Source organism: Gekko japonicus, unplaced genomic scaffold (assembly GCF_001447785.1).
Source record: "Gekko japonicus isolate JY-2015 unplaced genomic scaffold, Gekko_japonicus_V1.1 scaffold566, whole genome shotgun sequence".
In the NCBI taxonomy this organism is placed as follows: Eukaryota; Metazoa; Chordata; class Lepidosauria; order Squamata; family Gekkonidae; genus Gekko; species Gekko japonicus.
Window position 1 is genome coordinate 208,666 of NW_015165251.1, and position 21,472 is coordinate 230,137.

At 42.2% G+C, this 21,472-nt stretch overlaps 1 protein-coding gene across 1 annotated transcript in view; it reads left to right on the forward strand.

Moving 5' to 3' along the window:
* Positions 1-21,472, forward strand: part of RBKS (ribokinase) — a 98,069-nt gene that overhangs the window by 30,846 nt on the left and 45,751 nt on the right. The window contains exons 3-5 of the mRNA XM_015410139.1: positions 2,410-2,473; positions 4,520-4,582; positions 16,063-16,227. Of these exons, the coding sequence (XP_015265625.1) occupies positions 2,410-2,473; positions 4,520-4,582; positions 16,063-16,227 (292 nt within the window). The remainder of the gene's footprint in view (positions 1-2,409; positions 2,474-4,519; positions 4,583-16,062; positions 16,228-21,472) is intronic.

Consider the following 21,472-nt stretch of genomic DNA (forward strand, 5'->3'; position numbering starts at 1 on the left):
TTTTTTTGTAGCAGGGACTCCTTTGCATGTTAGGCCACACACCCCTAATGTAGCCAATCCTAATGAGTTTCTGCTGTTGGGTGTGGCCTGTTATGCTAATGAGTTCCTGCTGGGTGTGGCCAACTCAGGAGCCAGCCGGAACTCCGTTCCTGTGCGTTCCTGCCCAAAAATAGCCCTGCCTCGTGTTTACTATGGTTTGATGAATGATAAAGGTTCCAATCAGTTTTCAAAGGTAGCTTCACATAAAGCATATTGTAGTGATCCAGTCCAGAGGTTATTAATTCAAAAACAACTATGGTGAGGTCATGTTCATTGATGTTTGAATTAATCTCATGAAACAGTATTAATGATTTTTTAACCCACACTGTGAATATCTGTGACTATGATGCATTTCATGATGTCGTTTGTTTTCAAAACTGTATTTCAGTTTCTTATCCCTTTATCTTACTAGATCTTTTATTTTTAGTAACAAAATTTGTTTCCTATGCAATAAAAAGTAAATATATTCCCAAAAAAGTTAGTCACAGAGTTATGCAGAGCAGATGGTATATAAGAAATGCCAGGAAAGTATTTTTCCAGTGTAATTAATTTGCAGGTACAAGTGTATTTTGCTTCTGTAACTCATTGGAATGATACCTGTTGTGATGACAGGCACCCAGTGGCATGATGAAAAAAGTTTTGATGGTGAGCCAGAGAAAAATATTATTAAACTATGGAGAAATGAGTGTATACTGTTTCCAGAACAATAATAAAGGAAATGAGTTTAAGCAATAGTAGGCCAATGGTTATTTCAGTTTTGTTTGTGATATGTTTCCATCCTTCGGAATCTGTTTTAGCATTTCACATATATGCCCTATCTTTCATTTATTGATAAGAATTAGCTTAATGATGTACATTCACTTATCCAGAAGAAAATATAGGAATAAGCTGAAGTTAAACTCAATTAAGACTGGAAAACTGTGACCTGACTTGTAAATTGCATTCCAGAACCAGTGGTCTTTCCATCAAAAAAGCCTTGCTTTCATTATCAAAATGTTTGAAACAAGGGGCATGAGAAAGACCCACCCTCTAATGTCAAGTGCCCTGTTTCCATGGAGACTCATCCAAGAGCCTAGAAAATCATTCCATAGACTCTATGTCTCTAACAGATTGATATCAGCTGTTTAAAGCAAATAGATAACTTTGAAGAAGAGCTGCTAACACACAAATCATTAGATTATGCATTCCATGCTCTCTTTATACATGGAACCAGCATGTGTCCAGACAGAAAACCACTAAAAAGCATGGTTAAGGGCAATGTAATACATGCCAGAGATACCTGCGATAGTCTGTCCAGTACTTGTGATGACCACAATAAAATTTTCGTAGGAATTCAGGATTTATCAGACATATGAAGATCAGAGATCTGTCCTTTGCAATTCCAGGAACAACACCATCTGTTAATTTGCATAACTCTGTTTCGTTTATGTCTTTCTTCACAGAACCTCAGGAATGGTGTTTAACCTTAAAGACACTTTTGATATAACAGATAGTGAAAGCATTTTCCAAAATATTATTGGCTGAAGCTTGATACAAAATGCTTCATTGCAAGTTTTGCTTTTCTCCTGCTCATCTTTAACTTATTTCATGGGTATCCTATAGCATTTTTTAATGTTGGTTTCTTTTTTAAAAAAAATCTAAACTTATCCATGGAATGCCTTTTATCTGGAAGTCTCAGAGGGGTAAATACAAGGGTGTGAGGATTTCTCTATGTTCTGCCTCAGGAGCTATAGAAAGAAGCTTCTGCTCTGAAGATTACTGGCTGGGAAGGGGGGGAGAACTGTTCCTTTTAATGTAGAGGGTGAGAGCTGAGTTAGAGGTGACAACAGGTCCAGCTGAGGGGGAGACAATTAATAACTGCATCTTCTCAGTACTTCCATTGCTAATACTTCTGTGATGAAGGGAATCTTTGTTGTATGGTTGTGTTTGTTTTTATTTGGATTTTTTCCCCAGCATTTTTATATTATTCTATTTATCACTGTCAGTTTGAGTGCCTTTACAAAAAAGATAATTTTTTTAAAAATAAATATATAAAAATCCTTCTGAAAGGTGTTCCTATTTTGCAGTCATTTGTACAGTGAGTGAGATCACAGGCAGGGACATTTTAGAATTCTAAATATGACCTGCAGAGTGAAACAGGGTTCCAAGCAAAATATCTTTGTTTGAAGTAAACTACATGCGCAGAGGTGCAGAGTAAGGTTTTAAATGTTAAAAGTAGCTAAAACCACAGACTCAGTAAGTCAAGTTGAATGTGTCCTTGCATGTACAGAATATGTGCATTTTAGTGTACTGAACTTTAAAGTATGTCACAATGTTGTATCATACCAGATGAATTTACAAGCTCAAATTTTGTTAATCTTTATTGAATAGGTTGGGAAGGATTCCTTTGGTTATGATTATATTGAAAATTTCAAGAAAAATCGGATTCCTACAGGTAAAAGTTTTGTTTTAAGTATACTAAAATTAGGGTTTTAAAATTTACAGATTGAATAGCGTAGAATGTTTTTGGTTTTGTTTCATATATGTACACTGGTCATTATAACTGCTGCATTATTAAAGCTGGTGTGGTGCGATGCAGTGGTTCAGTGCATAGTTCATAATTGGAAAAACCATTAGTTTAAATTCCAACTGAGCTATATGAAGTTGCTGGATGACATGAGATAAGCCGCCATCTCTGAACTTCATTGTGCCCCTATCTGTAATACAGGAATAATATTGACCTATTTTGCAAGATCTGCAGCTGTCAGCACCTTCCATTGAAGAATAGCAGGGTCCAACCCAACAAAAATTATTAGCAGTACATTCAGGAATAACAAAATAGAGTACTTCTATCTTTCTGTCTAGTGCATCTTTGTCCCACTCTTCCTCCAAGGAGCTTGGGGCAGCATTAGGGTTGCCAGCCTCCAGGGGCTGGAGTTCTCCCAGAATTACAACCCATCTCCAAACTACAGAGATCAGTTTCCATGGAGGAAATGACTGCTTTGAAGGGTGGACTCTGTGGAATCATCCCTGATGAGCCCCCTGATGAACAGAATTTTTATCTTGATGGAGGGACACACATTCAGACCAATGAAATCTCTGTTACCAAATAATTGGTGGAATTGATATGGCTATACCCAGGGGTCATTTCGTAGAAAAAGAGCTAGGGGGACTCATTAGCATAACTCATTAGCATATGCCACACCCCCTGACATCACCGGAAGTGTGTCCTCCCCACAACCGGCGGCGACCTCCAGCAGGCACCAGCAGGGAGCTCCAGGCCCCGCCCTCCCGCACCTCACCCGGGGGGATGGCGTCCCCCCGCGTCCCCCCCCAAAATGACCCCTGGCTATACCTATGGCCCATCACTAATACCAGCAATACAGTTACATATATACAAGGAAACAACGTCTGGTTTTAATATATGAGTACTAAAGATCTTGTATACAGGTCTATGAATGTGTGTCTATACTATATTGATAATTGTGACCACCGAGGAAGGCCCTTAGGGGCTGAAACGCGTTTAGTCTTCAGTAGGAAAGTGTTTACCCATCATATGTATTAACATTTGATAAGTTTTTATAAGTCTGTTAACCCTCAAGTCTTCAGGAATTTTCCAACCCAGAATCGGCAACTCTAGGCAGCATACATGCGTCTTCCTTCCCATTTTATTATCACAACAATTGTCATTTGGAGAACTTCATGCCAGCATGGGATTTTGCACATGGGTCTCCCAGATCCTGGTTTGATAATCTAGCCACTGTATCACACCAACTTCTTTACATTCCACATACTTTACAAATGGAATTAGTTGCTGTAAAACATATAGCTGGCCTCCTGCTTAGACGGTTTTAAAAGATTAGACAGATTCATGGCAGATGACTGTTATCAGTGACTGTTAGCCATGAGAAGTGAAACTTGTAGGTTCAGGGCCAGTCTGCCTGAATACCATTTGGGGAGGAGGGAACAAAAGGGAAGGACATGTCTTCCTGCCCTGCTTGTAGGCTTCCTGGGAACACCTAGCTGGCTGCTGGTGTAAGCACATGAACCTTTTATCTGATCCGGCAGGGCTTTTTTACACCATTCTATATCTTGCCTAGAAAAACCTTTTCACACACATGATGTTTTCCTATATAGATGGGCGGGAGGGGGAATAAGAGCACACTTTTGTAAAAAGTCTTTCAAATGTTTGTCTTGCTATGCATAAATGAGAAAGCAACACACTGCAGCTTTCAGAAAAGTCTGGATTAAAATACACTTTTTCTAAAGCAGAGGACTAGTCAAAATTAATTTTTGCTTCTGTGTATACTATATTTTATGGGTATAATTAAACACTTGTGTTTTATCAAGCATTGCTACACATATAATATCTGTGAATATTTTTAATGCCATTGGTTTTGCTTTTTATGCAGGTAAATTTTATTTTTTTCTTATTTGTTGAAACTAAGTTCCAGGCTCTAATTTGGTATCTTGTTTTATACCTTATTTTTCCCTTGCCTAGATTTTGTAGGTCAAGCCGAGAATGCAGCCACAGGAGCTGCTTCAATCATTGTTGATAATGAAGGTACATGTTCTGAATTTTACCAGTTCCCATTTTCCATATCAAACTGTTGGGGTTTCGAAGGAAAATAAAATTTCAAAATGCTCTTTTGAATTCTGAAAAAAACCAAAACTGAGCCAGTTGATCAGGTTGATGCCATTTTTCTAACATATGACCTGTACTGTGATTTTAATATTTATTGTATACTAAGATTTGTATCAGGTTTGCAGAATAAAATACATAGCATGTAACCCAGTAAGGTCAAGTTGACTATGTTCCACTAAGCTCAACCTCATTAGTAGATTGTGTTAGATCTGCTCTCTTTTTTGTGTGGTAAATATTCCTTTATTTTTGCAATTAGAAGCTTTACAAGCTTTACAAAAGTTAAAAGAAAAAGATATCATTAATCACATTAGCAACGAAGAGAAAATCCTTAAATCTATACAATACAAAATAACCAGTTCTCAATTAAAGCATTCCATGCAGTCTAACATAGTTCGAATCTCCCTAAGCTTCACAGCTGCTTTTATTTAGCTTCTTCTGTCAACTACAACTACAGTAGAACAATTAGATATATCTTAATATAACTTCTTTGTCCTCCTCTCTTGGCCTATGTCTATTCCAGTATCTAATAAATGGAGTCCAAAAGTTCAGTAAATAATTCTTCGGAGCCCTTTTTTCCTGTGCAGATCCTCTTATATACTGTTATCTTATTCATCAAAGCTACATGCCATACCTTGCGCACCCACTCATCTACACCCAGCAGATTTGGCTGCTTCCAAAACTTTGCCAGCAGTTGCCTTACTGAAATCAACAAGTTTTTAACTAGATATATTTCCTTTTCTAAAATATTATCCAGTAAAATATTTATCAAGACTGTTTTGGAGTCACGCAGCAGTTTGCCATTTAGGATAACATCAATTTCCCTAATTATGGTGTTCCAGAATTTTTGAGCCAGCAGGCATTGACACCATATATGAAAAAGGATTCCCACCTCCCTAATACATCACCAGCACAGACTGGACTTGCCTCCTGATATCTGTTGTGAGAAAAATGTGTGTGGCTGCACGTGTCTGTGAATGCGTGTTTACCCGTGTCACCCACACTCTCCCCTCGGTTCTTTTGTCCCCTGAGTGATGCCTCCTTACCAAAGGCAGATGTGTAAACTTGGAAACCACTAAGCGCTGACTCAGAAAGGTCTCTTCTTAAAATAAAACCTATCTTTATTAAAGAAAAACACTTGAATCCTATTTCCTAAACATTGATAGTAGATGCATAGAAGAATAAACATGCAAACAAAGTTTCCCCCCACCCAAGGCATGCAGAGAACGAGAGACCTCTCGGACTGACTCCTACCAAGAGTCAGCAAAAGTCTGTTGGATTGGACCAGTATTTATACCACATGATCAAAGAGGTCCCTTATTTTACAGTTGTAAATTAACATTTAGAAGTTGAAATTGTCTTGCAGGAAATTGCGTCCTTGGTCTTACACAACAAAAGTTCACATTCCACAGGATCAATACAGTGTCATTGTTTTCTCCTGGTGTTTCCCAATTATGGGAAATAAACTGTCCTTTTGGTGCTATCGCTGAGATGAAAGCGGGGTGCGTGTGAACTCTGTATCTCAGGAAGTTAGTTTGCATTTTGGATTGGGGTCTGTCACTTCCCAAGCTGGCTTTCCTGACCAGCTGCCCTTTTTATTGCTGGTTATTGTAAGTCTCACACCTGGGGAAACATTCACTGATTCAAATCCTGGGATTGGCATGTTTTGAACTTTTGCCGGGGTGACTGATAAAGAGATTTGTCTATAACAAAGGGCTTGGAACAGGCCAGGCCTCCTTGCTGTTCTGCTAGCAAAGAAACAGAGACAGATATATGGATTTCATAAACTATTTGGTTCATTTTAAACCCAAACCTTCCATATTTCTAAAAATTCTTACCACAATATCTTAGCAGGGCTATTGGGCATGAGATACCACCTATACATGATATTTTCTCTGGTGCCTGTATTAACTGATATTCTGACCCCATCAAGAAGAAGAGGAAGAAGAAGAAGAAGAAGAAGAGTGGAGTGGGGTGCAAGTGGAGGAGTTGGGAATCAAACCCGGTTCTCCTAGATTAGAGTCCGCACACTTACCCACTACACTCAAACTGGCACCAAACTGCAATTCTTGCCAGATACTTCAGAAATATTAATTTCTAAATCTTTTCCCCATCTTTTTTATAAGCTGTATACTTAATTTCTGAGTCTGCGAGTATCCCATAGATAGTTGCTACCAATCATCTATGTAGTTCAACTTGGCTTAGAATACATTCAAATCTGTTTAAGGGGTAATAAATATTATACTGTCTTAGTCTGAATTGAATAAAATTCTTTATCTGAAGGTACTGTTAAAAAGGTAATGGGGCTTCACCGGCCTCTTGTTGAAGTTCTTCATAAGATTTAATGGTTTGGTTTTTCAGAAATTCTAGTCATTTTTAGGCTTTCCCATACTCTGAAGTCCTGTATTGAATGGCTCCTGCAAAATCCTAATGCTGGAATATTGGCATGCAAAGGGAACTGTCCAAACCTAATCTAATTGTTCACCAATCCCATATCTTTGCTAATATCCTACAAATATGCATAGCACCTCGATCTGCCCTATACTTACTATGTTTCCAAATCCAATTATTCAGTGAACAGGTAACACCATATTGTTCCATTTCCCAAACTTTCTGTGCCTTATCCATTCTAAAGCAATTAACTAGGGCTGAGAAGCCGCCATTCTCCCATGTCTGTTGTAACATCCAGTTTTTAATCCTGGGTTGTTTATCCTCCAAGATAAATTTGTTTAATATTTGCTAGATTTTATTCAGCATTACCTGATTGACTAACAAGGATAATATTGTAATTACGAAAAGGAACCTGGGTGTAGAATTTTCATCTTAATAAGGGCAATATGTCCTAGCCAAGATAGTTTATATTTAGACCAGGTTTTTTTAAGGTCATTTTCTGTTTTTTTCCTTACTGGACACAAGGTTTGCTCCATTATTTAGTCCAGATTACTAGAAATTAAAATGCCTAAATATCTTATCTTCTTTGTCTTCCATGATTACTTAATAACTTCATTTATTATACTTTTGTTCTCTTCTGTTAATCCTACTCCCATTAACACTGACTTGGTGTTATTAATTTTATATACAGAAATCGCTCCAAAGAGCAGTATCAATTTATTTAAACATATCATTGAGCTCTTAGGGCACCATATTGTGAAGGCAATGTCATCAGCGTACATCAAGCAGTTTAGTACTATTTTGCTGGGAAATTAATAACCTTAATTCCCTCATGCTGATTATTGCTAAAATTTCAATTGCTATATTATACAATAACTCTGAGAGTAGGCAACCCTGTCTTACTCCTCTTCTCAGTTCAGAGAAGGAGGAGGTACTTCTACAATTCACTGTTCTGGTTCTTGGAGCTTTATACAGTATTTTAACTGAGTGGCAAAACATACTGCCCACTCCAAAGGCAGTTAAAGCTGTATTCAGGAAGGACCAATCCATTCTGTCAAATGCCTTCTCTGTGTCAACAAAGAATAACATATCAGGTATAATTTCTTACTTCAGCAAAATTAATTAAATCAACCAATCTTCTGATGTTCCAGGAAATTAAATAATCCTTTTAAAAGCCTGTTTGATCCTATCCAATATAATCCTCCAATACTGATTTTATTATCAGTGTTGAGTAGCGAAATGGCCTATAGGAAGCAACCTCATGAGGATCTGTCCCTTCCTTTAAGATGAGAGCTATATTTATATCTGCCTATTCTTTAGAGTCTTCTCCCATTTTCTGCATCTAAGCAAATAATTTCTCTAAATGTGGTACCAACTCTGTAGCAAAACATTTGTAAAATTCACTAGTAAGCCCATCTGGGCCTCGTGACTTATCTGATTTCAATTTTTAATTGCCTCCTAATCCTAATGAAAATAGTATTCCATTCGTGATCATCGAAACGGATACGCCAATTTATAACTGGATTATTTAATAATTATGAAGCATTATTATGGGTAATTGCATGGAGAAGACTACATGAAACCTCACTGCCTGTTTTGCCCCAATGTTATTACATTGCTATATTATAATGGAAACAAAATTGTTCCTAACACAATCAACATTACGCTTTACAAAATTAGCAAATTGCTCAGGGGACAACATGAGGGGGGTCAGGACGGCAGGATGGTGGTGAACACACAACACTGACAACACAAAAGGGTGGTGGGAACAAAATTCATTGGGAATTCCTTACTGGAAAACTGCAAGTTCAGTTCTGAAGGGGAAAAAAATTGTGGGAAAAGTGGATTTAGAAAACATGGGGTGATGGGGCACTCAATTCAGATCTCCTGCTGGGGAGGCAAAAAGTTGTGCAGAAAATTTTACAAACTTTGATTATTTACAAACACTGATGCGGAGGTTTGAAATTGCACGGAAATGGTCCTAGTTCTCATTACCAGCACTAAAGAAGGCTATAAAATCGTAGCACTATCATTTGCAGACTTCACTGTGGTTCTGCAAATGGCTCAATGGAGTATTCTGTAAACCACAGTACATCACACTCTACTAACCCCTCCATCTTCTTGTTAACGTCTCTGCTTAGCAGTTGAACAAACAAGCAGTGCAGTCCACCTTGGTTGCCAGGTCCAGTTAACTCTGGACCATACTAAGTAAATCTGAATTACTCTGGGGCCTGCATAGATTTGGCCTCAGGGAGAGAATAACTTTTAACTACAGCATCCCACTTATTTCTTTTTAAACAGATTTTCATAATACCAGTAAAAAGGCAACATCACATATTGCAAAAATACTGAACATGCTTCCTATTCTTTCAGTGAACAACCCAGTAACGTGTCAGGAATGTTTCTCTGAAATTTCACCATAAATACACATTGCATCAAGCTAGGCAGCTCCCTGCACGGTGTTTTCATAAGGAATGTGCAGTCCATAAAACGTGTCCCAGACTCTCCAGTGATTCCTCTTTCAGAGGAACTTAATCTTAGAAGTGCACTCTGTTTTCCCATTTTATTTTTTAATTGGAGTTTTGCTAATTGGAACAGTTCAGATTACATAAAACGTAAAGGTAAAGGTTCCCTTGCTCGAAAGCCAGTCGAATCCGACTCTAGGGTTGCGGTGCTCATCTCCGTTTCAAAGCCGAAGAGCCAGCGCTATCCGAAGACGTTTCCGTGGTCATGTGGCCGGCATGACTAAACACCAAGGCGCACGGATCGCTGTTACCTTCCCACTGAAGTGGTCCCTATTTATCTACTTGCAATTTCTTGCTTTCGAACTGCTAGGTTGGCAGGAACTGGAACTAGAGACGGGAGCTCACTCCATCATGCGGCACCCGGGTCTCAAACTGCTGAACTACCGACCTTCCACAGCCTGCAGTTCAGTCAGATTACATAGCTCGTGCCTATGTTACGCTTTCTCGTGTGGATCCTGACATTGACTTAGCATATATATTAGTGGTGTTGCTTCTGTGTTCACCTCTAAAAGTGCTTTTGGTTTCACTTTATTCCTTCTCCAGGATTCTTGTGCTCTCCTTGCATCTTATGGAGTAAAATGCTAAAGGGAGCATTGTTGCCTGGGGACCATAATCCTAGTCATGAATAACATCCCCTTTTCTCTGCCTAATGTTTCAGAGTGGCACCAGCTTCTCTATGAGGTACCTCAAAGATCATTGGGGGGCCTTGAGAGCAGAATTAGAGAGTGATCTGATCTTGAATATGAGTGCTGCAGTTCGCTGATATATGAAAAGCCAGCACAAAGCCTGTTTCAGCTTAACTCTGTCTTTTGCTGTTAAGTAACCATTACATGCTAACTGAAGTCAGGCTTCCCCCCCCGTGCACAGGCCTTTGAGTACAAAGGTATTAAGTGAACCTTGATATCAGTAAAAGCTTTTTTTATAAGTTACATTAAAGAAGTGACAGGTGAGATTAAAGACAAAATATATGTCAAAAGCATACTTTGACTCTGGAAGGGAATGGGGAAACATTACCTGGATCTCGTGTGTTAGTTTAATAAGCTTGGCAGCTGTTGCAAATTCATAGTGTACATGTTGGGCTTTTCAAAGCAGGCAGCCGATGCAGAGCTACACCCACAACTTGACCTTGGGTATTTGAATCCTGTGATTTAGCAAGCTGCTATTTCTCGTTAGCCACAGAAACGGTTTTTTCCCTTAGAACATACCACATAGAATCCTGCAGCCGGCTGTAGATAATGGCTTGGATCCAAAGTAGCGTGAGTGGAGCTCAGTGAGAGGAACTGAGCTTTCCTGCCTCTCCCCTCCCACGACAGCCCTCCAAGCCACCCTTCTCCCAGAAACACTGCCCCCCAGGGGACAGTTGTTTCCCAGGAACAGCACTAGGTGTGGTGTATGGATCTGCAGAAGATGCAGGGAACTGATGAAAATTGCAAAACAAGATTTGGATCCAAGACATGGAGTAGGCTGAAGTACCTAGTACAGTAGCAATGCTTTGGCGTTCCAGATTATGTGACACCTGAAAATCGTAGCCAGTTTACTCTTGTTTTACTTCATGGTTTGAAAATATGGCACAACACAGGCTTCCTTGGTTGGTCAAGACTGCCAGTGATTAGGTTATTGTATTTATTTGTAGCACCAGCTGTCAAGATAGGGGATATTTGCCTGCCTTTTGCCCCCTATAGTCTGATATCTCATCAGCCCAGTATGTTCTAGCTATTATATTTTGATACATTCTCCCTTTCATGCATTTGATAAATAGCTTTTGGTTCATGCTAAAACAAATTTTAAAAAATGCTGCAATATTTCTTACACTACCCTTCAATGCAGTCCTATTTGCAGTGCATGCCAAAAGCACGTATGGTTTAAAAACAGGAGATCTGTGCCCTGGAGTGAGTTCTAGTAATTGTAATTTCTAGTTTGGACACTTCTTGCTACCTTGATTGTGAAAGCAGGTTACTTCCATCCTCGCTTAGGCATTGCCCTAAATCTGCTGGGACATAAAGAGTGTGCTGTGTGTTTGACTGGCTGTATCATGGAGTCTGATCTTTTAATGGCTTGTCTGAATGGGAGCCTAGTCAGACTAGTAAGGACACAACACCATTGTCCTGCAAGATTCAGGTCAAGGCTGTAGCGTGTTTTTAAGTTTTTAAATAATCATCATGCAGTCATTGTGTTGTTCAGTACTGTGTGCTGAATGTTCCCACAGCATTTCTTGTTTGGCTTCTTGTGGAATGTATATCAGATATGTGAATACCACTGATGGAATTCTATGTCAAGGAAGTCTAAATTATTCAGGTACTCATTTAATTGCTGACTAGTTCCAGGAAAACCATGGTACAGAAACTGTCATATCTTTGTATAGTGATATCTTATACTGGAATAATTTTTGTGCATGGTTAGAGTGGACAAGGGCACTTTACTGGGCTTGTCTGTTCTCATCACAGCAAACAGATCTGGATTTACCCACAGGATTAAAAAAAAGAGAGAGAACCAGAGCTCAGTCTCTTGTGTTCAATACTGAGAGAGAAAGAGAGACAGATCCACAATTTAACATCTCTAAATCAGTGTAGATAGATTGCAGGCCAAACACCAATCAATGTACCTAATTCTCAACATGGCCCCATCTGATGCTTAAATCCAGAGATTGGATACTTAAATATAGAGATTTAAGACAAGAGAGATATTTCTGCAAACCTGAAAAAGCCCCAGGCTTGCAGAAAATAGAAAATACATTGGGTGTTTAAAAAACCCAAAATAATAGAAACCGTGCCTGTAGCTTTAAGAAACAAATGTGCTCTGCAGTGGTCATTGTGAGAATTCCTAAGCAACCATAACAGCATTGCCAGCCTTCAAGTCTTGTCTTTTATCAATAGAAGGCCGGGGAAGGGGGCAGGGCCCTTTCCAAGGCTATGTTGGCCTTTGAGGACAAGCCTGGCAGCAGCCACTAAGAGACTTGCTACTGTGCAGCTTGCATAACCAGGCCTAGCTGCTTGTTACTGTTCAACAGCAGCCACCTTGTAAAAGCCAGTGTGGTATAGTGGTTACAGTTTCCGGGTTGGTTATAAGTGAAGTAAATAAAAAACACAGCAGAAGATGGGGTGGCAGATAAAAGGTAGGTTAGTGGGTGGAAAGGAGAGAAGGAAACAGGGAATGTCGAGGATACAGAGGGTGCCAGGAGAGGGAAAGGGGAAACAGCGCAGGGAGAGAGATATAAGGGAAAGTGAGGTACACTCCACACTTATGTATGGTTAGCCCATCATACATATGGGCCCAGTCCAGCACCTGGAAAGGGCAACTGGGTAGTAGTTTTTCCAGGTGGAGGCTGCCAGGGGGAGAGAAGGAGGGGAAAATTGAAGATGGGATAGATAAATGTGGGTTGGCTGGTGGCTGGGAAGGAAAGAAAGAATCAGGAAAGGGGGAGAGGTTATGGGGGGCGTCATGGAAGGGAAAGAGGAATTACTTTGGGAGGGGAAATGAGATGCCTCCTGCAAGTCCTTGTGGGTCCCTCACTTATGAATATATCTAATTCTCAACATGGCCAAATCTATGGATACCTAAATCCAGAGACTGGAGCCATGAACAGACAAGACAGATCTTTCTCTAGAGCTGAAAAAGCCCCAGACTTACAGAAAAATATGAAATCTGAAAAAGTATATTTGGGGGAGGGTTCAACTTCCCAATAAAAGAAGCAATACCTGTACCTTATGAAACTCAGTGGTTGTTTTTAGGGTTGCCAAGTCGACTTACCTCTCCGGTGGGGAACTTTGTGGAGGCTCCCGGCATGTGCGCGCGCGCAAAGTGCGCGCACACCGCATGTACGTCACAGGGAAGTGACGTCATGACGCCGGGCACGCTGGGGGCGGGGCCACAGCCATTTGAGGGGAAAACTCTATGTTTTCCCCTCAAATGGCTGTGCCCCACCCCCAGCGTGCCCGGTGTCATGACGTCACTTTCCTGTGACGTGCACGCGTGGGTGGGGTTTCCCCCGAGGCCCAATTCCACGGGGGCGGAAATCGGGCCTCCAAAGCGAGGGGAAATCCGGCCCCCGGGGGGATTTGGCAGCCCTAGTTGTTTTGGCAGCTGTTGCTAGGCAACTACAACTGAATGACCAGCCTTCTAGCCTTGGTCTTGGTCAGTAAAAGGCAGGGAGAGGGGACAGGGCTCTTTCCAGGCCTTTTTTGGCCTTTGAGCAAGGGCTCACTGGGGCCATGCCTACCAGCAAGCACTGGGTAGGCTTGCCAAATGCTTGCTCGTGGCAAAAGATCTCCCATCCCCAGTGAGTGTGGCCCACCAGTAGCCAGTGGCAAAAATTTGTTTTAAAAAAAAACCTGTTCTCATTACATCACTTCCAGGTAAAACCATACCGTAAGGTATTCTCCAAGATTATACCGTTATTTCTTTATTCCTTTAGTACTGTGCTAGAAGGAACCCTTCTTAGACCAAAGTATATGTTACAGTAGCCATATGTCCAACCTGTATCTGCCAACACCATTTTAGAGGACAATCTAGCTGTGATGGCACCAGGCAACCTTGTTTCCCCTCCGCACATGCCTTTTCGAGTGCCAGAACACACCTCAAAAGGGTGGGGGAACTAGATCTGGTGCCACTAAAACAAGTTTTAAATGGCTAAATTTTCCTCTAAAACTGTTATTTGGCCCTTTGTGGGTATTATGAACTGAGATCGAGGCAGCTCTTAAACAAGTGATTCATGTTTATTCAGCTCATAACAACACAAGACAAAAATGCATGTAACCAGACTGGCTTATATACGATTTGAACGGGATAAACCACACCCATCAACAGATAACAACCAATAGAAATACAGGGCTTTGAACCTATGAGAGTGGTTTCTGCCAAAAACATATGCTTCTCTGATTGGCCAGTTCTTTAATTCAACCACTGCTTTGTTTTACTAGAACTTATGCTTAAGCTAAACATTGCTTTATTAACTTAAGACATAACACCCCTCCCCCCTTACCAGATTCTTTCCAGGGAACCCTGAGTCTAAGGGAGTTTCCCAGCAAGGAAAGGCACCTTTCCCCTGTCCTTCCATCACAGGAGCTTTCCAGAAGGAGGGGAAGAGGAAATAATTTGGGCAGGAGAGTACAGGGGAAAGTGCAAGTCATTGTGGGTTCTCCACCATGCAACTGGCCAGGTCTGGCGGTCAGTACTGCACAACTCAGCCATAGTTTCCCCCAATAGAGGCTACCAGGGGGAGTGACGGAAGGAAAACTGAAGACGGGGCAGATAAAGGTAGGTTGGTAGGTTGGCTGGTTGGTGGGAAGGCAAGAAGGAAGCAGTAAAAGGGGAGAGGCTATGGGGGGTTTCAAATAACAGAAAGTGGAAATGGGGGAGATGAGATGATTTTGTGGGTCCCCTCTTGAATTAGTCTAATCTGGATACTACAGCATGTATGAATGTGGTCAAATCAGCTTTCTGTAGGAATGGTCAGCCAATCTCAGCTGGAAAAAGACGCTTCTCACATCTTCTACTGCCTCTCTGAGGACACCGGAGCATCTCCCCTGGAGAAGGCAAGAAAGAGAGAGCCAGTGTTTGGGAAGCTCCAGTGGGAATGTGTGAGCAGGATACACCACCCTATCCATTATCACAGTAACCACACTAATAGCCTCTCAGCTGTCACAGCCTCGGAAATGGCTCCAGCCAGCTGGTAGCAGAAGTAGATCAGGCACTCCTAAGTAGCCAGCTCCAGCTTGGGAAATTCCCAGAGATTTGGGGAGGGTAGAATTTGGGAGAGGAGAGGGAGCTCAGCAGGAAAACTACCAGGAGGGGCTGATCTCTCCAGTCTGGAGATCAGTTGTAATTCTGGAAGAACTCCAGCTACTACCTGGAAGTTGGCAAAACTACCTGCCTCCATATGAGGAAATTTGTTTCCTGGGGTCAAGCATAGCAGAGGTGAGGACATGAGCAGCACATCTTAGTGACGGCACTCACTCAGGAGCAGATAGATACCAAAGACAAGATGAGTTCCTTCCAAGCCACACCTCTGCTTTCCCCTGACTGTGGTTGCACTCTGTAAGGGGGGGGGGGTATCATGAATACTACCGAGATAGCATTGCAATGAGTACATCTGTTCATCAAAAGAAAAATTCAAGGCAGCTAACGTACAAATCACAAATACAAAATTGGTAAAAGCAGGTTGTGGGAATGGGATTTCCCTCTCTCTCCTTTTGCAGAATGGCTGGTTGTTTAAAGGAGTCTGAGAGGGAAAGGCCAGGTGATAGCTGGCCAGGCAGGCTGATAGAAGCAGGCTTGTTCTTTCTCCCCTTTCTGGCAAAAATTAAAGTCAAACCACAATAAATCTGTTAGGGAACCATCTTGCACGACGTTATCCCTGGCACACCCCACTGAAGTAAAAGGGAGCTGCACAAGAGAGTGGAAGGAGGCTGCCCCTTTGCTCTGTCTTTTAGGTGGCAGAGAAGAGGTTTAACCTGTTTAGAGTTAATAATTTAGAAATTATCTTTTTAGGGCAGAACTTTATTGTCATTGTTGCGGGAGCAAATTTACTTCTGGACTCTGAAGACTTAAAGAGGGCTGCTCCGGTCATCTGTCAAGCCAAAGTAATGGTCTGTCAACTTGAAGTAACCCCAGCTATTTCTCTGGAAGCTTTGAAACTGGCACACAGCAGTGGAGGTAATCCAATAATATGGGTTCATTCTTAATACTTTTACATCCTTCTGCCACGCTTCACAAGTGTTTCTGGAGATCAGTGGTGTAAAGAAAGGTGACTAGAATTCAGAGTCTACGGAGATAATATGGCTAGTGTGAATTATTTGGACATGGTACGCCTGTATTCAGATTCCAGCTTCGCTGAGGATGCACTGACTTGGCGTGGACAGACTGCTTTCTTAGCCTCAGTTTTCTTTCTGTAAAATGGTTAGAATAATCACATGTGTCTGCGATTATTTCATTTTTTCTTCAAGTAGATCAGGATGTAGATCAGACTCCATGTTGGTTCTTATACGTGGTAATATCACAAACTGACACCAGTCCTCTTGGCACCAGAGAAACTGCAGAGAAGAGATTATTCTGACTTTATTTACCTAGTTTGTTTGCTCAGTGGCCGAGCTGTGGTCCACAATTACCCGTGAGAAAACAAACAAGGCAACTCACAGTCCATCCTCATCCTACAAAACTACTGCAAAGATGAATGAACTACTTTGCGTAGTGGTAATGCAGTAGTGAACAAATACTTCTGAATTCATTTTCTTGCCTGGATATGTATTTATTTATTATAATATTAACAGCCCATCTTTCCTTGTGGCCTATAAATAATAATTCATAACATTACGAGAGTCGGACTCGACTGTGCAACTGAACAACAACAACAAAAAACTCCCAAGTAACTCCCTGGCAAATAGTATCACCTTGTGGTGCCACCTAGAAATGCCTATTGGCAGTGCCCCCTCAGCTCTCAAGGAGCCCATCCAGAAGGGCTGGAGTCTGGACACACTGTTAAGAGGCACACAAGCCAAGAGCAGAGGGGCAGAGGAGACCAACCTCTCTTTTTTTAAAGTTCCAGAGGGTTTGAGTCCATTCTACAGAAGGGCATATCAAGGTAACACCAGTGACTGTACAACTTAAGTAGCCTCACTTTTTAATTTCTTTTCTTAGTTCTATAATATTTATTTTTATTTATTTATTTTTCACATTTGTATCCCGCCCTCCCCAATGGGCTCAGGGCGGCTAACGCGGGCAAGGTAATTAACCATGCCATAGTAAAAACATATAATACATAGTAAGCGTAAGACACAAAATACATAATGAAACATCCGACACTTAAAAACGACGGTGCTCAATCAATACTAATGTCATGAGTCCAAGATGGAATCCACACAGTTGCAGTATATGATACCCTATCGTGCTTTCATATAGATATCCAGTGCCCTGTGCTGTAGTGAATTGAAGTTTTATTTTAGTAAATAAAAATATTTTCCTTTTTTAAAAAAATGTATTTCAGTGTAGTTTAGTACATAATTTCAAAACAGGACTAGAAGCAATGAACAAAAAAAATTTAAAAATATTTTCCTTTTTAAAGGTCTCAGACTGTGGTCAGAGGTCTCGTCCAGTGCAACTGACTGCTCATTCACACATAGACTAGAAAGTCCTGACTGGGCTACAGACATTGGCCGGGGTGGGGTGGGGTAGGAAGCATTTCACACACACACACACCTGCGCCTCAAGCCACTGATAGAGAAAGAAAGTTCAGAGCCTGAATGGCGTCAGCTACCAAAGAAAGGCAAGAGATATGGGAGGCAAGTGAGGCAAGCCCTCTCATACTGATCCCCACCACCTTTCATATACACATGAGCAAGGAGAGGAGGGGGAGTGGAGGATCAGGTTATTGCCTGATTGGCAGTGGTATAGGATTGTATTGAGAATTTGACACAGCTTGCAAATTGAGGGAGCGCACTTCTCTGCAAAGTAGTAGAGCAAGGGTGCACAGAGACAGATGTTTGGCTAGGAATGGTACCAGGATGTCCAGGACACAAGCACACTTGCAAAAGGAATGCACAGCTGGAGCGTGGAGGTTTCTGCTTTTATGCACCACACAAATGTCCAGCCGGTCATCCATCAACAGATAGAGCTGGGTGTCATCAGCATACTGATGACAATCCAGCCCATACCCCCATGCTAGCTGGGTGAGGGGGCACATATAAATGTTGAATAGTATTGGTGAGAGGATCGCCCCCTGCGGCACACCACATTCAAGTGGGTACCAATGGGAGACCCTCTCACCAAGTGCTACCCTCTGTCCCCGACCACGAAGAAAGGAGGAAAACCATTGCAAGGCAGCCCCCTAAACTCCTATGTCAGCGAGGCGGTGGGTCAACAGATTGTAATCGACTGTGTCAAATGCTGCTGTCAGATCTAAAAGCAGCAACAGCGCTGACCTGCCCCAATCCAGCTGTCTCTGGAGGTCATCTGTGAGGTCAACCAATGCCGTCTCTGTCCCATGACCAGGGCAAAAGTTGGACTGGAATAGATCCAGAACAGATGCTTCCTCCAGGAAAGCCTGAATTTGTTCGGCCACTGTCCTCTCAGTCACCTTACCCAAAAAGGGCAAGTTAGATATTAGATGGTAGTTGGACAAAACTGCAGGGTCTAAAAGATGGTTTCTTCAGGAGTGGACGTACCGCTGCCTCCTTCAACCCCACTGGGAAGGTCCCCATTGAAAGGGACAAGTTGATGATCTCCTCCAGGGGGTCCCGCACATCATCCCCACATGCCTTGATCAGCCAGGACAGGCATGAGTCAAGGGGGCAAATGGTAGGCCTAACAGCTGCCAGGATCCTGTTGACATTTCCAAGGAGAGTTGGGCAAAATGGTCCAATAAAGGACCAGAAGACAGGCAAGAAGCTTCCAGTTCTCTTACTGTTTCAATTGTGGTTGGGAGGTCTGGTGGAGCAACATGATTTTATCTGCAAAATAGCTCACAATTGCCACACAGCCAGTAGCCAATTCACTACTATTTTATTTGCCTTGTGGCAATTTTGTTAATGGTTCTAAATAATTGGGCCGGACGAGAGCTTGCAGACGCAATGGAGGCCGCGTAGAAATCTTTCTTCACAGTCTTCACTGCCATCTCATAGGTTTTTATAAATGTTTTATAAGATGTTCTTGTTGAGCACACCACCACCTTCGCTCTAACCGTCTTAGATCTGTTTCATCCTCAACAAAGCTAGTTTGGCTCGAGAGCAAAGAGGGCACTGGGGGGTGATCTCATCAATGGCTTGGGAGAACCAGCAATGTTAGTCCTCCACTAGATCATCTAATGAGCCACCAGGGGGCCTTGGATCCCGCAGAGCATCCTGAAGCCACTTAGGGTCCATTAAGCTCCACGGTTGAGCATAAATTCGCTCGACGCCTAAACAAGGAGGATTTGGTATGCCCAACTGGGCCTTCAAGACATAATGATCTGACCATGGTACTGTCTCTACAGCTTCCAGATCAACATTTATCCCCATCCCAAAAATCAGATCCAGCGTGTGGCCTGCTTGGCGTGTGGGAGTTGATATAAATTGGGAGAGTCCCAGTGCCTCCATGGATGACACCAGGTCTCTAGCCTGAGAGGACGATGCATCATTGGCATGGACATTGAAGTTCCCCAGGACCAACAGCCTGGGGTATTCCAGAGTCCAGCCTGGTACAACATCCAACAGGTCAGGCAGGCTGTTTGGTGGTGCGTTAGGCAGTCAGTACACCAACCAAACAGCCAAACTCTCCTCAGCTTCCCATGCCATGCCAACACATTCAATGCCAGCTATTTTTGGTGCGGGGAGCACCTTGAAGAAGGATTCTCGGATAAGCAATGCCACCACCACTACCCCGCCCATTAGTCTGAGACTGGTGGAGGACTGAGAACCCAGGTGGGGTAAGCTGGGTCAGGGCGTTTCGCCCTCCCTCACCCAAGTCTCTGTCACACAAGCCAGGTCTACATTTCGCTCTGCGAGATAGTCTCAAAGAACTGTGATTTTATACCATGGTATCCTGACACTGAGAATTTGAAGCTGTTCCTAGTGAGCTTTGAGAATGCTTATGTGGAACAGAACATTCTCCATGCAGATTTCTTGGGAACCTCAAGACCACAGGTTTGTGGGAAGTTGCTAGATTTGCTGGGGAAGTTGAGTCAAGGGGAAATGGCTGATTTTGACCTATTCCTGGAGAGGGCCTGCAAATGCTTTGGACTCTTGCCAGAACTGTGTAGGTAAATGATGTACCAGATGGGAAGGGAAAAGCAGGGAGTGTTTGCTCATTTTGAGATTTGTACCCAGTGGCTCCTGAAATGATAGCTAGTAGGCTCTGGGGCCCTGGATCTGCACTCAGTTACGAATCTGCTAGCCTTGGGGAAAACTGTACTTTTGCCCAGACATCTACATGAAAAGGTGGAGGGGAGAGGCCACCAAAGCCTGTCAGAGGTGGCAAGAGATGCTGACAAGCTCAAGAGAAGGGGGAGTGGAAAGCAAAGGAGGGGGGAGGAAATGTAAAGGCTGCACACAGAGCGAGCACCTCAATGAGCGAAGGCTTCAAACCCCATCAAGCCCACCTCTCCAGTTGTGAAGCCTGAGCTCAGCACACATTTGTCGAAATTGTCCCAAGAGAGTGCAGCCAGGCACCACCTCAGCCAAGCCAGCAGCAGTCAAGAGCATCCTTTTCTGTTCCCAAGAGGGAGGTGAGCAGGAGAATGGAAGCTGTCCTCTGTAGTTCCCCTCCATACAGTGTTGCGCAAAGAGCCCTGCAACTGCCAAAAGGGGTTGATTGTCATCTGAATCTGATTAATTTATTAATTACTGTGTTAATTTTATCAGGATTATTATATTTTATCTGTTTTTAATCTGTTTAAAGTTGTAAATCGTCCAGCGCCCATTCGTGGGGTTGGGCGATCCATAAATCAAAATAATAATACTAATAATTATAACAATAATAATAATATCATCTATAGAAGTACTTTTCTGACAATTCCCTGACAGAAATCACTTACTCCCTCTGGCTACTGATCCAGATGTTTGATTTCAGACAAAGACCAAAAGTGATTCAGAAGGTGAATGAATCTTTTCCCTCCAGATCAGCTGTTTTATTTCCTTTCTAAGCTGATGCAGGCCAATCAGAGAGTGAGTAGAACAGCCAATCACATAAGTTCTTCTCTTCAGGGAAGATTAACTCATAAACTCCCTGACTGGCAAAATGTCAGGTTCTACAATGCCAAGACCACGGCCACACAACCCGGAAAATCTACAGCAACTAATGAACTCCGGCCATGAAAGCCTTCAACAACATATCCCTGACTCTCTGTCCCAAGCAGAATTTTAAAACCTGCTATATCTTGCAATTCCATCACAGTACACCAGCCAGATTCCTTTACCTGACCAGAGTGGGA